Here is a 13,485-nt window from a genome sequence, read left to right on the forward strand (position 1 = left end):
AATAAAGAGTTTGTTTCTAAAACATGTGTCCTGTAGTTTAATTACAACATACATTGGCTGGACTTAATCTGTACATTAGCCTCGAATGTAATACATTTTCGAATGACAGGATTTTTTTATTTCAAAAGTAGAAAATTCAGTCATAGTGCTTTAAAAGTCAGAGGGTTAACTAAATATATTTGATACAAATGAAGCATTCGAGCTTTGATATTTATATGCATTTATTTCATGATGCAAAGAAATAAAACTGTCTAACCAGTGAGGAAATTAACATGTTCACAGTATGACATCAAGGGTTGTCAGATCCAGAGGACTGTGGAATCAGTGCGGAGTCTGCTGAACACTTGTATTTAATCATTTGCACGTTTAACATTGTTTTAATGACTTTAAAGCTATGCCATCTCTACAGTCACTGTTATCAGAAATTGAAAGATTTATTTTCTCTTACTCAGTTTATTCCTAGTTTGCATGTTGGATGTTCATTAGAACTGTTTACATCCAGTTTAGCAGGATCTAAGAAGAATGGTCATCCTCTTACTGTATATGAAGAGTTTGGTTCCAAAATGAGAACTTGGTTTTAATTTATTTTTCAAAAATCATGTTTTTTAATTGTGCATTACAATTATCAATCAAACTGCAGTTGGTTGGTTTTGATTTAAGCCACTAACTCCGAAAATACAGCTGACTAACACCATAAAACACAAAAACGTGATAACTTTTTTTTAATTAAAACTGAATTCTCATTTTGGAACCGATCTCTTCATATGGATGCATGTTGATGCACTAAAATTCAGTAATTTCTAGGTGCAGTGTTTTTAATCATCAAAACAAGCTCTCCTAAGCACCAGCCCAAACACTCCTATGAGAGTCCACATCTTATACTGCAAGCTCAAATGTTTTTTGCACAATTACAGATAAATGTACAAGTGTTATAAACCACACCTGGGCGAAGCTATCAGCCTTTAAAAGCATGAATAATTAAATCTTGTTGTACTCTTGCCGTAACCTAATTACGCATCTGTTTTTTTTAACGTTTAATTACAAATATTTGTTCTTTTATGGCTATTGTGCCATAGCACATTTATTCAGGTACAAAACTACATCATGCGAGCGCCCATGGTTCTATTCAGTGCATATGGTTGGGTTGGAATAAGATAAGCATTTTTTAAAAATGGTGGCTGATAAAATGAATAAAGATTGTTTAGGTATAAAATAATTGGTTTTGCTCAATTTGATGGGAAATGTTTGAGTTCATATTGAAAAAAAATCAATAATATTGGCATTTGATTTGACAAATCTAAGATCAGTTTGTGAGATTGTTTATGTCTCCTCTGAAACTCTAAAGGAGGAGATTGTGAATGTAGCGAGATGGTTTATCATTTAAAAAAATCTCGTGAATCACTTGTATAACATTGAAGGAAGGAATATGTTACATTTAATTCATCCAACACCTCTTACCAGTTTCTCAACTTCTTTTGCCTTGGTGGGTTGGACAGGGCGTAGGCAGAGATATGTAAACTGTCCACTAAATCTGTGTGAGATTGCCAAACCAACAGCTCAAGATGCGGGCGCTGGGAATGTTAATGACACACATGATTTAAGTGGAGCGACTGACCGTATGAACATTTATCACTATACTTTTCATTTTAGCAGATATGCGGAATACTGCACTGTCGAAAAAAGGTACAACAGCTGTCATGATACTTTTTCAAAAAGTACACCTTTGGCTCTGAAGGGTAGGCCTACATATTACATATTGGTACCAAAGACATGTTTGTACCTAAATGGTAGCCTACTTTTTTGAAGGATACCATCCCAGTGACACCCTTTGTACCTTTTTTCTGACACCGTAAAGGTCCAGGATTATCTGTCTGCTTTCATCAGATGCTGAGGAAAAGTTATGAACAGTAACATCATTCCATGAACACATGCACCTAAACGGCTTTTGAAATAGTCTAGACTGCTTATTGTTAATTTACAATCAATAGGCTACATTTATGCTTTTCAGAATCCTTTTAAAAACATCTTTTGTCTTATTATTTATTTGTATAAGCCTGTTGATTAATTTATTTAGTTCATTAAAAATGCATCAACCAATTATGCAACATTTTTCTTTTTCTCAAGTCTCTTTTCTTTCATTTCTACAGTCACCCAGTGAGCGAAAGAGAGCTGCTGTGCAATGCAAGCACAATTATAAGCATATTAATACAGTTCCTCAATAGAGCACATGCACATTCAAAACAGTTACTGTATACTATAAAAGCAGTGTTTTCTTTGTGTTTCATCTTCTTTAGCACTACCTGGTGGCAGTCACTTCTCACTACAGAGACTCTGTGTGCACATATCCCTGAGCCCAGTACAGCCCTTTCTTAATGCAAAGGTCATGGGTTCGATCCCAGGGGATTGCACATAGTCAGAAACAAATGTATAGTACAATGCAATGTAAGTCGCTTTGGATAAAAGCGTCTGCCAAAATGCAGAAATAAAAAACTGTCTATGTTAAAATGAAAAATAAACCCTATTGAGCATCTGTGGGGCATCCTCAAACGGAAGGTGGAGGAGCACAAGGTCTCTAACATCCACCAGCTCCGTGATGTCGTCATGGATGAGTGGAAGAGGACTCCAGTGGCAGCCTGTGAATCTCTGGGGAACTCCATGCCCAAGAGGGTTAAGGCAGTGCTGGAGAATAATGGTGGCCACACAAAATATTGACACTGGGCCCAATTTGGACATTTTCACTTAGGGGTGTACTCACTTTTGTTGCCAGCAGTTTAGACATTAATGGCTGTGTGTTGAGTTATTTTGAGGGGACAGCATATTTACACTGTTATACAAACTGTACACTTTATATTGTAGCAAAGTGTCATTTCTTCAGTGTTGTCACATGAAAAGATATAATAAAATATTTACCAAAATGTGAGGGGTGTACTCACTTCTGTGAGATACTGTATATAAATTATTTTTTATATCTGTAGATACACCTATGGGGAGGGCGTGCAGGGGTCTGTGACTGCTGAAGTGTGTGGAACAAGCTATAGTTATAACTGGTATCGCCAAAGCACTCCTAAAACATGCAGAAACTAAGTCATAAAGGTTTGCTACAGCCTATAAAATAATTCTTTACTTATTTATTTTTCAATGAAATTTTCAATAATGTGTGTTTTAGAACAGTTAAAACATCCAAGAAATATCAATGAACTGTCACAGATCTACAATATTTATTAAATATCATGTGTCAAATATTATGTCCCTGTTGAAAAAAACAGCATATGCTGGGTATGTTTTGAAGCAAGGTAGCTGGTTTGAGCTGGTTTAAGCTGGTCATGTGTTGGTCCTAAGCTGGTTTGAGCTGGTTTAAGCTGGTCATGTGTTGGTCCTAAACTGGTCCAAAGCAGCTAGATCCTAGCTCAGGACCGGCACATAACCAGCTAAGGACCGGCTCATGACCAGCTAAGGATCATCTTAAACCAGCTCAAACCAGCTACCATGCTTCAAAACATACCTAACCAGCATATGCTGTTTTTTTCAACAGGGGTGTCAAATATATTTTGTAATTATTATGTAAACAGCATTTCTGACATGTTTGGCAAAGCTTCTTACACCATCTAACTTGTGTGAGTCTAAATTCACTTCATGTCCATGATTTCTGTTTCATTTAGACCGACAAGACCGGCTGTGCCTCTCAAGTAGTAAATGTGACTGAATATGGCATGTGTCCAGGAGGTGTCCAGAAAATCTATACCTTCAATGAAATCTTAGCTGGTTTGGATAAGTGTCAGCCAAATGTAAAAACAACAACGTTCAGTGGCATTTCATAAACTTTCACACAATATTCTTTCACCTTGTGTGTTCCAGGTCTTTTTTTGAAAGGCAGTATGGCTCAAAATGGCCGCGTCTCTGTCAACGTGCAGTTCGGAACAGGTAGGACATGGAAATCACTGAAAACCCACGATAATTATATATTTTCTAAGATCCTCATTTGCTTTCATTGACCGTTTCCTTCCCTCCATTACAGAAAACAAAGGCAAATTGTCATTCACATGAAAAGATACAGCAGCCCTGTCTCCATTCGCCCAGGTGGTGGTGTACACAGTTCTTCCCAACGGAGAACCAGCAGCAGATAGTTGGAACTTCCCCATTGAACAACGCTTGCCAAACAAGGTCCATAAATACATGAAATCCAAAATTATTTATTCAATAATCCTTCATGTATGATGAACGTGTATCTGTGCTCCAGGTGTCCTTAAATTTCTCATCTTCCACGGCTCTGCCCAAAGGCACCATGACTTTAAACCTGCGAGCCCAGCCTGGTTCCCTGGTTAACATCACCTTATGCTCGTGGTTGTTCCAGATGTGAAAAGAGTATACATCATAAGTAATGGAGAAACACAGGACAGTGACGCAGTTTCCAGACATATTTGACGGATTCGGAGTATTACCGTTCATCTACAAAATTCAGTTGAAAAAGGATGCACAGCCAGTAGTCCATGCCTCAAGAAGGGTTCCAACACCTTTTCGTGAAAAGCTGAGACAAGAGCTGGAAAGAATGACATCAATGGGAGTCATAAAAAAAGTAGCAGAGCCTACAGAGTGGGTCAATTCGGTAGTGTGTGTGAAGCAAATGGTGATCTACGTGTGTGTCTGGAGTATGGACCCAAAGGACCTGAACACCAACATTCAGAGAGAACATTATCAAATTCCAACACGAGAGGAAATCATAAGTGAGATGGCAGGTACGAGGTTCTTTATGAAGCTGGATGCATCTAATGGCTTTTGGCAGCTGAAACTGCATGAGGACGACTCGAAGTATTGTACATTTAACACACCCGTCGGCCGATACTCCTTCTTGAGGATGCTATTCGGGATTTCCTCAGCCCCTGAAGTATTTCACAGGGCTATGGAACACATCATTGAAGGTATCGAGGGCGTGCGCGTTTATGTGGATTATATTGTATTGTGGGGATCCACAATAGAACAGCACAATAAAAGGATCATGGAAGTCCTACAGCGAGTACGGAAGTATGGATTGAAGTTGAATAAGGACAATGTCAGTTTGGAGCAAGTGAAATCACATATCTAGGAGACAAGCTGTCGGAAGGAGGTGTGGGACCAGAGGAGAGAAAAGTGCATGCAATACTTAAAATGCCAAGACCTACAGACAGAAAGCTGTACTGAGAGTGATGGGGATGATCAATTTCATTGAGAGAACTGTTACGTGACAAAGGTGAGTTCAAGTGGACAGTGGATCATGAACAAGAATGGAGAAGATCAAAAGGCTCAGTAAAGCCCCCTGATAGACTTAACCTGTAAATAGTGCTTAAGTATAACATAAGCATTTGTGTTTACAAATAATAATAAGAGATGTAATCTGTTGATTATTACTGTGTAATGTTAATAAATCTGATTGTAATATGTTGTATAATTTGTACAGTGCTTGATTATTGGTCATTCAGTTTATAAGTTACAGATAATGCAAGTTACATATTTAGTTGGGAGTAATTTGGTCTTTACATCTAAAGGACAGGGGATGTTGAATGTATTTATATGTGCAGGTACTAAAACTGTCCACTAGATGTCAGTAATGAATGTAGCTCACGGGGTAAAAGAAAGATGTGCTGCTGTTGCGGCTCTTGTCCTGAAATAGAATAAATATCAGTTTGTTACAAAACTGTTTCTTTACTGAATTAAAGAAACATCACAGGACTTACTTGCACATCTAGAAATACCTTAAAAATATAATGGAAAAATATATATTAATCAACCAAATGACGTTCAACCTTAGCCTATAGAACTATGATTATAGCCTTTGTTTTCTTTGGTTGATGTTTTGCAAAATATCTAAGCAGTTTAATGTGAATTAATGTTTTTGACAGGCTTGTATTCATGCTCTGTTGTTGTAATGTGTTTTGCTTGAGTCAGGGCAGGGCTCGCGCATGTGTTACCATGGTAACAATAAACTTCGCCTCAGCCTGTCAGTATGAGATTTGACGTTCCTCAGTAAAGGTGAGTGCTTTAGCAGTACATTAACAATAAACAATGATTTTTAATTACGTGTTTTAACAACCTTAGGTTTGATTATGGGTTTGTTTATTTATTTAAGTACAGGCACAAAAAAGTATACTATGTGTACTTTCACTTTACAAAGTAACTTTTGACGCAGCTGTTTTTGAACTTCACTGACAGTTTAACGTCGTTTAACTGTCTTTTATAGTTTTTGTGTTCAACAGCAAAGCAAATCTTAATTGCTTTAAGTCATCCGTTTTTACTTAATTTATTCAAGTTTATCGGTTAATATTTTGGTTTGTTGAGTAACGGTTATCAGCTGACGTTCAAAAAATACCAAACAGTTTTACAAACGTTTTAAATGTCTGACTCTGGTATGAGTGGGGTTAGTATTCGGTTGACTTGGCATTTATAAACTCATTTAATATTGAATTATTTCACAGGAATCTAATCAGAAAGATGTCAGAAAAATTAATGTTGAGTGAAAATGAAGACTCCTCCCCCACCAATGGAAACAACGTGGAGGATGGGGCAGTTTATCCTGGATCAGAAGAACCTGAACTGTCCCTGGATCAGAACCGAAGCTCTGTATTAATGGAGGAAAGCAGTACACACGAGAAAGGCAATGATGCTAACACTGTCCCAACCCCAGATCCCGACCTGGAAGTTAAACCACCACTAATTAACACAGAAACGGGTATGAATTCATTTTGTGTATGCGTGGACATCTACATAGAAATGTGTGTGTGCGTGTGTGTGTGCGAGTGTATACTTTTGCATAACGTTTTTATCTTATGTGTAGCTATGTACAATTCACTGTATTGTTTACCTGATTTGTAATGCACATAGATGTTAGTGGACACACGAGAATAAAAGCTAAAACAAGCCTCAAACAGACACCCTTCTCAGCTGCCACATCTACCACTGTTAACACTGCTGTGAGTATTTATTATTTTTATTGATCTTAATTATTGGGTTCCATCATACTAGATGTTTGACCATCAACATATCAGTGGACAGGCCACCTGAGTATGTATTTAATTTACTGTATAGCTGTTCAGTTAATTATGTGCGTAATATATATGTATGTGAGTACAATATAGGCCTATGCATATCAAATCGTGTAGCAGTCTTTCGTAGTTTTGGCTTGACTTGTTCTTTTCTCTTAGGTATCGGGTAAGCGTTCTGTGATACTGTCAAACGAAGCCCACAAGGAGAAGGTTAAACAGCTTAAAGCTCTTAAGGAGGAACGCAGAGCGGCTCTCGATGGCCGACACAGGTACCTCATCTTTAAGATTGCTTATGGGATCGGCCTGGAGGAGGTGGAAGTCGAGGAGGCTATCATCTCTGATGACAAGGTGAGCAAAATATGATCCTATTGGCCTTAATGCTGAGATCCTCAAAATTACATCATCACTGTTTCATATACATACAAATGTGTGTATCTGTGATAATATAAGACTTTAATTATCTCAAATACAAACATTTGTATTTAAATGAAATGTGTATTAAGGTATTGTAAAGGCATTTTAACATATAAGCTTTTTGTCACTCTAAAATTGTTTGTTCTACAGTTCTTCATGATTGAAGATTTCTTCTCAGCCAATGGTTCGAAAAGCCTGGTGCTCTTCTACCAAGTTGTACAATCGGTAAAAAACACATCTTGATGGTGAATATGAAAGACAAATACCCTAAAACATTTCTCCAGCATCCTAATAACAAGCCTATATGCATCTTCTCTATAGTCCAACTCTTGGATGGACACCATAAATCTATCCACTGGACAGAAGAAACTGTTTATCACAACATTCTCTGCCGAGGTACGCCAGCATTAGTGGCATTTGATGTCATTTGAATGTAACAAACATTTTTAACAACTAGTAAGGGGAAGATTCATTGGAAAATAATCTTAGTATGCTTACTGCCCTCTGTCCATGGCAGGAGGCATGAAGCCAGCTATAGGAGCTGGTTTTAAAGTCAGGGAATGGCAATATTGGATGACTGATTTGTTTATACTATCAGGTTTATATGATCGTAATACAGGACAAGTGAGTGTCTCTGCAAGTAATGTAATTTAAGACGCTTTGAATTGAAAACATGTCCTAAATGACGGTAACTATACTGTACTGTATATTCTTGTTGCTAAGGAGAAAAACAATGAAGCGTGTCACTCTTTCTGATCTATATTTATTGCAGGCTCTAACCGGGCAGTGTTTGTTTTTCCTGAGAGGCACGAGCAAGGCCATAACAACTGCAAACATATCCCAGGTCTGTCGGGTGTTTGCTTATTTTGAGTGTCCCGCTGACCTTGACCTGTTTTGTCTGTCGGTCACTTAATTGTCCTCTGACAATTGTTTCTCTGCAGGAGGTGAATTTTGGTATACTAAACTGCTCAGAGGGGAACATTCTGCACAGTCTGAAGTTTCTTTTTACCCAAGTCATGAACCCAGCAATAAAGGCACAAGAGGTATATGATTCCTTGAAGTAATGTGGTAAAGTGGATTATTGGAACTGAAAGGTTAGATACTATAGTGCATAAATCATAATTACAATATATCAATAATTTGTTTCAGGACTGGGGTGTTTTAAAACAGGGTAAAATGGACACACACATACAAGACTTCCTGAGTTCAGTGGATAAGTTCACCTGTACCGTTTCTTCATTGCTGAGAAACACAGAAGAAACATTTCAGCTTCACAGCCTCCCATCAGTCTCAGATCTGAGCCACATAAAGACACCTGCAGATGGTATCAGTGCAGGTAAAGCCAATAAAAGCCAATAATACCCAATAAAAGAAAGTGAAAACCCTCACCTTTGAACTTTTTTTACTGATATCAAAGTTGGGGCTTAAGTTTTTGGTGTGATGTTTTGCATGATGTTTAAGCAAGGCTGAAAATGCATGCTTACTAATTTCTCATGTATTTATGCTCACTTTTCCCAATTTTAAAAGTGGTAAGTCAAGAAAAATGTGGTATACTGTAGTATGTGTGTTTAGAATCAGCAACTGAAGAAGTAAGCTCAAGTTATTTTTATATTTTCTTAACAATATGCCATAATGTTTTTTTATTTGTGGAATGAAGACTCTTGCAGAATGTTCCTGCTGCTGACCACAGATTTCATAACCCTGTTGAAATGGTTTTGAAGCATGGTAGCTGGTCTGTGATGGTTTAAGCTGGTCATGTGCTGGTTTAAGCTGGTCCTAAACCAGCTCAGGACCAGCACATGACCAGATAAAACCAGCAAATGATGAGCTTAAACCAGCACAAACCAGCATATGCTGTTTTTTAACAGGTAATTGATTTTATGCTACTTTTAGAGACAGTGAGCCAGTGCTCACCTGTGACTGAAAGTTTCAAATATTAACTGAACTGACTCAGGCTACTCAGTTTTTAAATGCTTATATTTTTCAGTGAGCAATAACCTTTCTTGTGACAATAATAAACCAGCCCTCACCCTAGTTTTTGTTGGCTTTGGCTTGAAGTGAATAACTCTGAGTTGGTGGAAAGTCTGGAAGAACAGTTGTTACACTGGGCCAAGCAGATAGAACATGTGCTGATGGAGAGCGAGCAGATCAGGAGAGAATCGGATGACATCGGACCCTCAGCGGAAATAGAACACTGGAAGTGCAGAATGATCACCTTCAACAGGTACCAGAGCCAGTTCATTCAAAAACAGCAAGATCTTCATTTAGTGACCATTAGAAATGTCATTTTGGTTTGTTTACATGTTCAGTTAAACTTGCTGTGTGTGCGTGTATATGTGTGTTTTCAGCCTTTTGGAAGAAATCAAAAACCCTTACGTGCATAAAGTTATTGGTATATTGAGTGCGGCCAAGTCCAAGACAATAAAACAATGGATAGAATTGGTGAGATCAGTCAATTTTTTGTTGTATTGCTGTAATTAAAGTCAAATAGACAGGGGTATAAACAATATTATCTTTTATCTTTTATATAAGCTTTTCACTTTAATATTCTAGTGTTCTTTTATTTCTGTGGTTGCCTCTGTTAGTGTCATTAGTCTCCAAAATATCTTGTGCCTGTGTATTTTACACCGCAAAGTATCAGTGAAATGTTTGAACAGTGTTACATGAGTAAATCAAAATGTTCTCACATGTATTGTAAATACCATTGCAATGTTGTTTATATTTTGTTGTTTTTCTGTCTGTAGGACAAAAATATCACAATTGTGGCAAATGAGGCTAAAAGTAATGTGAAGTATCTGTACACTCTGGAGAAGTTCTTTGAACTTTTGGAAAAGTCTGGTCCAGTAAGTTTCAATTAGGGCCTATTATCCGTTCACTATAAATTAATAAACAGCAGCTTTAAATGGTTTCAGTATTAGTGATCTGTTTGTGTCTCTTGCATACATAATACTTAATACAATTATTTTTAAAACTGGCTGTTTGTTTTCTTCAGACCACCATGTTGGAACACATTCCCAAACTAATGAACAGCATACTCATGGTCCACACTGTGTCCCCATATTACAACACCTCTGAACACATGACATCACTCTTTGTGAAGATCACTAATCAGATGGTCAGCACCTCTAAGCGTTATCTCTGCCAAGGGGTGGCGAAGGTCTGGGACTTGGACAGGTCAGGCTGATATCAAATGGCGCTAGAAATCTTTTCATCTGAAGCTCTGACTTTGAATAAATAAATTACATGCGACTGTATAACCCTTTAGAAAGGAGCTTCTCAGGAGGATCAAGGAATGTGTTCGGTTGAATCGGGAGTATCAAGAATGCTTCCACGGGATGAAAGAGGAATTAAAGCAAAACCCCCTCAAACTGCAGTTTGAAGTTAGGTCTGTAAACTTTAAAGTACTGTATACATACCAGAAATCAAACTTGATTCTTTTAACTTGGTTAATACACATTCCTGATCTTATTGTACACAATTGCTTTTAAAATAATTGAAGATTGAGATGTGTGTTTAGTTTATATAAATAATAGTAAAACTTATGTAGTGAGAAGTTAGCTTGTATTTTAAGGAAATTAAGGAAATTGCATTTATACGTTTTTTAAACACGCTGTCTTCTTTTTCATATCAACAGTGAGAATTATATCTTTGGGAAGTTTGACACATTATGCAAACGTTTGGAGAAGATAGCAGACATTGCCAGAACTCTTGAAGATCTCTCAGACCTGCAGTTCATGAAAGTTGAGGGTATTGAGAAAACATACATGCGCTACCAAACGATAGTGACTACCATTAAATCTAAGACCTACAATGTCCTGGACCACCGCAAGTTAGAGGTACTGTACAGTAAGATCACTTCCCATTTTCTTTTATTTTGTCTTTTGTTTTATATGACATTCATCTGTTATCTATTAAAATACTTTTTTTCTCTTTCAGTTTGATCGTGATTACACAGAGTTCAAAGGTCAAATTCAGGACCTGTATCAGTCCCTAGAGTCACTGATTGACACCTGTCTTCAACGTAAACATACAGTAAGGGCATTTGTGTCAAATAGTTCACAATTGTATTTATGCTTCAAAACGTAATGCAACGTCTTCTATGTTGAAATGAAAGATGAAAGCATCACATTTTACCGTTAAACATTATTCCACCCACAGACTGAGCAGGCCTTTGAACTGTTGTCCAAGTTTGACAACGGTGTAGGCAGACAAATGGACCTCAGCCTGAAGTATATGGCTCTTCTACAGGAATATGAATGTGACCTTGAATATGTGCGCAAACTCTTCCAGAGTAAGAAGGGGGATCCCCCTATACCACGATGCATGCCTCCTGTAAGTTCCATGGGAGACGAAAACAGTGATATGTCATTGGATCTTGTAGTGAAATACTTACAGCAATGCAAACATGCCCACATACTGTATATTTTCTCCTGTCAATGCAACACAACGAAGCATGCAGTCTTTCTGTTGCAGGTCACTGGGAAAATTGCATGGGCACATAACCTGTTCCGCAAAATTGAATCGCCAATGTTAATTCTACGAGACAAATTGGACATGATACAGGTAATTTTACCAAATCAGTTTCACTCTCTCTTCAAAAAAATGCAACTGGAAGCACAACTATTTGTAGTATTTTGACATTACTGGAGTTAGAAACACGCTATTGAGACTTGAGTTTTTCTGCCTTGACATCTAGAAACTGGGTATGAAGACGATTATTCGAGCGTATAACAAACTGGCTGCTGTTCTTTTGGAGTATGAAGTTCTGCTTCACAGAGATTGGGTTGAAGCCATGGAACTGGGACAAATGTTTTTTCTTAAAGCTTCACTGCTAACCAGACATCCAACAACCAAGGTTTGTATTTTAAATAAGTTTTATTTCATCATTCATCAAACCAGATCACACCTGGCTGCTGTGTCCTTAGCTAAACAGGTATTTAATTTTCAAATCGTATTTTAAACAAATCCCTGTGAACTGAAAATCGCAACTGACTTTAGTATTGTGAAAAATGCAAGTGATGTATTATAAGAATTTACTGCATGGATTATATGGTACATTGAATGTCATTTATTGTCAATAGGTGATCTATGTGAATCTCGATCCCTTGGTCCTGGAGACATTGTATGAGGCAAAGTACATGCAAAAATTTAATTATCATGTACCCGATGTCGTCCTTAAAATGTGTGCCAGTGAACATCAGCTGAAGGTCCATAATGACAAGTGAGTTTAATAAAGCTACGCTAGTGTAGTTTAAAATACAATGTACTGTATATTCACCATATTTTTGCACAGTAGGATTTAAAAAAAATGTATGAGTGTGTTTTTGAATAAAGTATGTTTAACGTTATGAGGTTCTTTTCTGTTTTGAAACAGAGACATACAGTATAAATTATAAATGTATTTCAATATAATTTACAATTCTGTGATTTAAAGTTAATACAATGTGGATAATGAAATAGAATCTCTTTGGGATCAGATTGAAGCAAATGCTGGATGACTTTGATGTAGCCGTCAAGAGGATTCCCAGTGTGTTACAACCCCTGATGAATCCCTTCATCCACCAAGTGGAAGCTGCCCTCTCCCCTGGACTGACCATTCTATCATGGACATCCCTCAATATTGACAACTGTAAACATTCATGACTTCAAAAATAAAATTGCATTAGCCTAAATGTAATGAAGTTATCTCTGAGCTGGTTTCTTGCATATGCTGGCTGTTCCACCAACTAAAAAACGTGTATAACATATTAACCAGTTTGGGATGGATTTCTTTAGAAGCGTCATAATCCTTAAACCTAACTAAGCAAAAGAATGCACAGATATACTAACATACTTTTCTCTTTGTTTCAGTTATAGACGGTGTGTATGAAGCCCTGAGAAAGCTAGAGCAAGTATCAAAGGTTGCCATGGATATTCTGGAATGTCGAATTGAGCGTGTCCTGAAGAGCATGTCCACCACCCTTTTACTGACACTGCCTGAGGAAGAGCCAATTCTGCCCCAGGACTTCCTGACCAATACAGAGACCACTGTCAATGCAGCAAGAAAGACGCTAAAGAT

At 37.4% G+C, this 13,485-nt stretch overlaps 1 protein-coding gene across 1 annotated transcript in view; it reads left to right on the forward strand.

The window, feature by feature from the left end:
• Window positions 1–6,462: 6,462 nt before the first annotated feature.
• dnah5l (dynein, axonemal, heavy chain 5 like) overlaps window positions 6,463–13,485 on the forward strand; it is a 29,985-nt gene continuing 22,962 nt past the window's right edge. Inside the window, exons 1-21 of the mRNA XM_057322023.1 lie at window positions 6,463–6,700; window positions 6,853–6,941; window positions 7,173–7,361; window positions 7,578–7,652; window positions 7,749–7,823; window positions 8,200–8,271; window positions 8,369–8,470; window positions 8,577–8,763; window positions 9,486–9,651; window positions 9,776–9,869; window positions 10,172–10,270; window positions 10,420–10,601; window positions 10,693–10,812; window positions 11,062–11,263; window positions 11,364–11,459; window positions 11,586–11,759; window positions 11,901–11,990; window positions 12,124–12,282; window positions 12,509–12,648; window positions 12,905–13,056; window positions 13,278–13,485. Coding sequence (XP_057178006.1) covers window positions 6,463–6,700; window positions 6,853–6,941; window positions 7,173–7,361; window positions 7,578–7,652; window positions 7,749–7,823; window positions 8,200–8,271; window positions 8,369–8,470; window positions 8,577–8,763; window positions 9,486–9,651; window positions 9,776–9,869; window positions 10,172–10,270; window positions 10,420–10,601; window positions 10,693–10,812; window positions 11,062–11,263; window positions 11,364–11,459; window positions 11,586–11,759; window positions 11,901–11,990; window positions 12,124–12,282; window positions 12,509–12,648; window positions 12,905–13,056; window positions 13,278–13,485 — 2,909 coding nt within the window. The remainder of the gene's footprint in view (window positions 6,701–6,852; window positions 6,942–7,172; window positions 7,362–7,577; window positions 7,653–7,748; window positions 7,824–8,199; window positions 8,272–8,368; window positions 8,471–8,576; window positions 8,764–9,485; window positions 9,652–9,775; window positions 9,870–10,171; window positions 10,271–10,419; window positions 10,602–10,692; window positions 10,813–11,061; window positions 11,264–11,363; window positions 11,460–11,585; window positions 11,760–11,900; window positions 11,991–12,123; window positions 12,283–12,508; window positions 12,649–12,904; window positions 13,057–13,277) is intronic.

The sequence above is a fragment of the Triplophysa rosa genome, linkage group LG23 (genome assembly GCF_024868665.1).
Source record: "Triplophysa rosa linkage group LG23, Trosa_1v2, whole genome shotgun sequence".
Lineage (NCBI taxonomy): Eukaryota > Metazoa > Chordata > Actinopteri > Cypriniformes > Nemacheilidae > Triplophysa > Triplophysa rosa.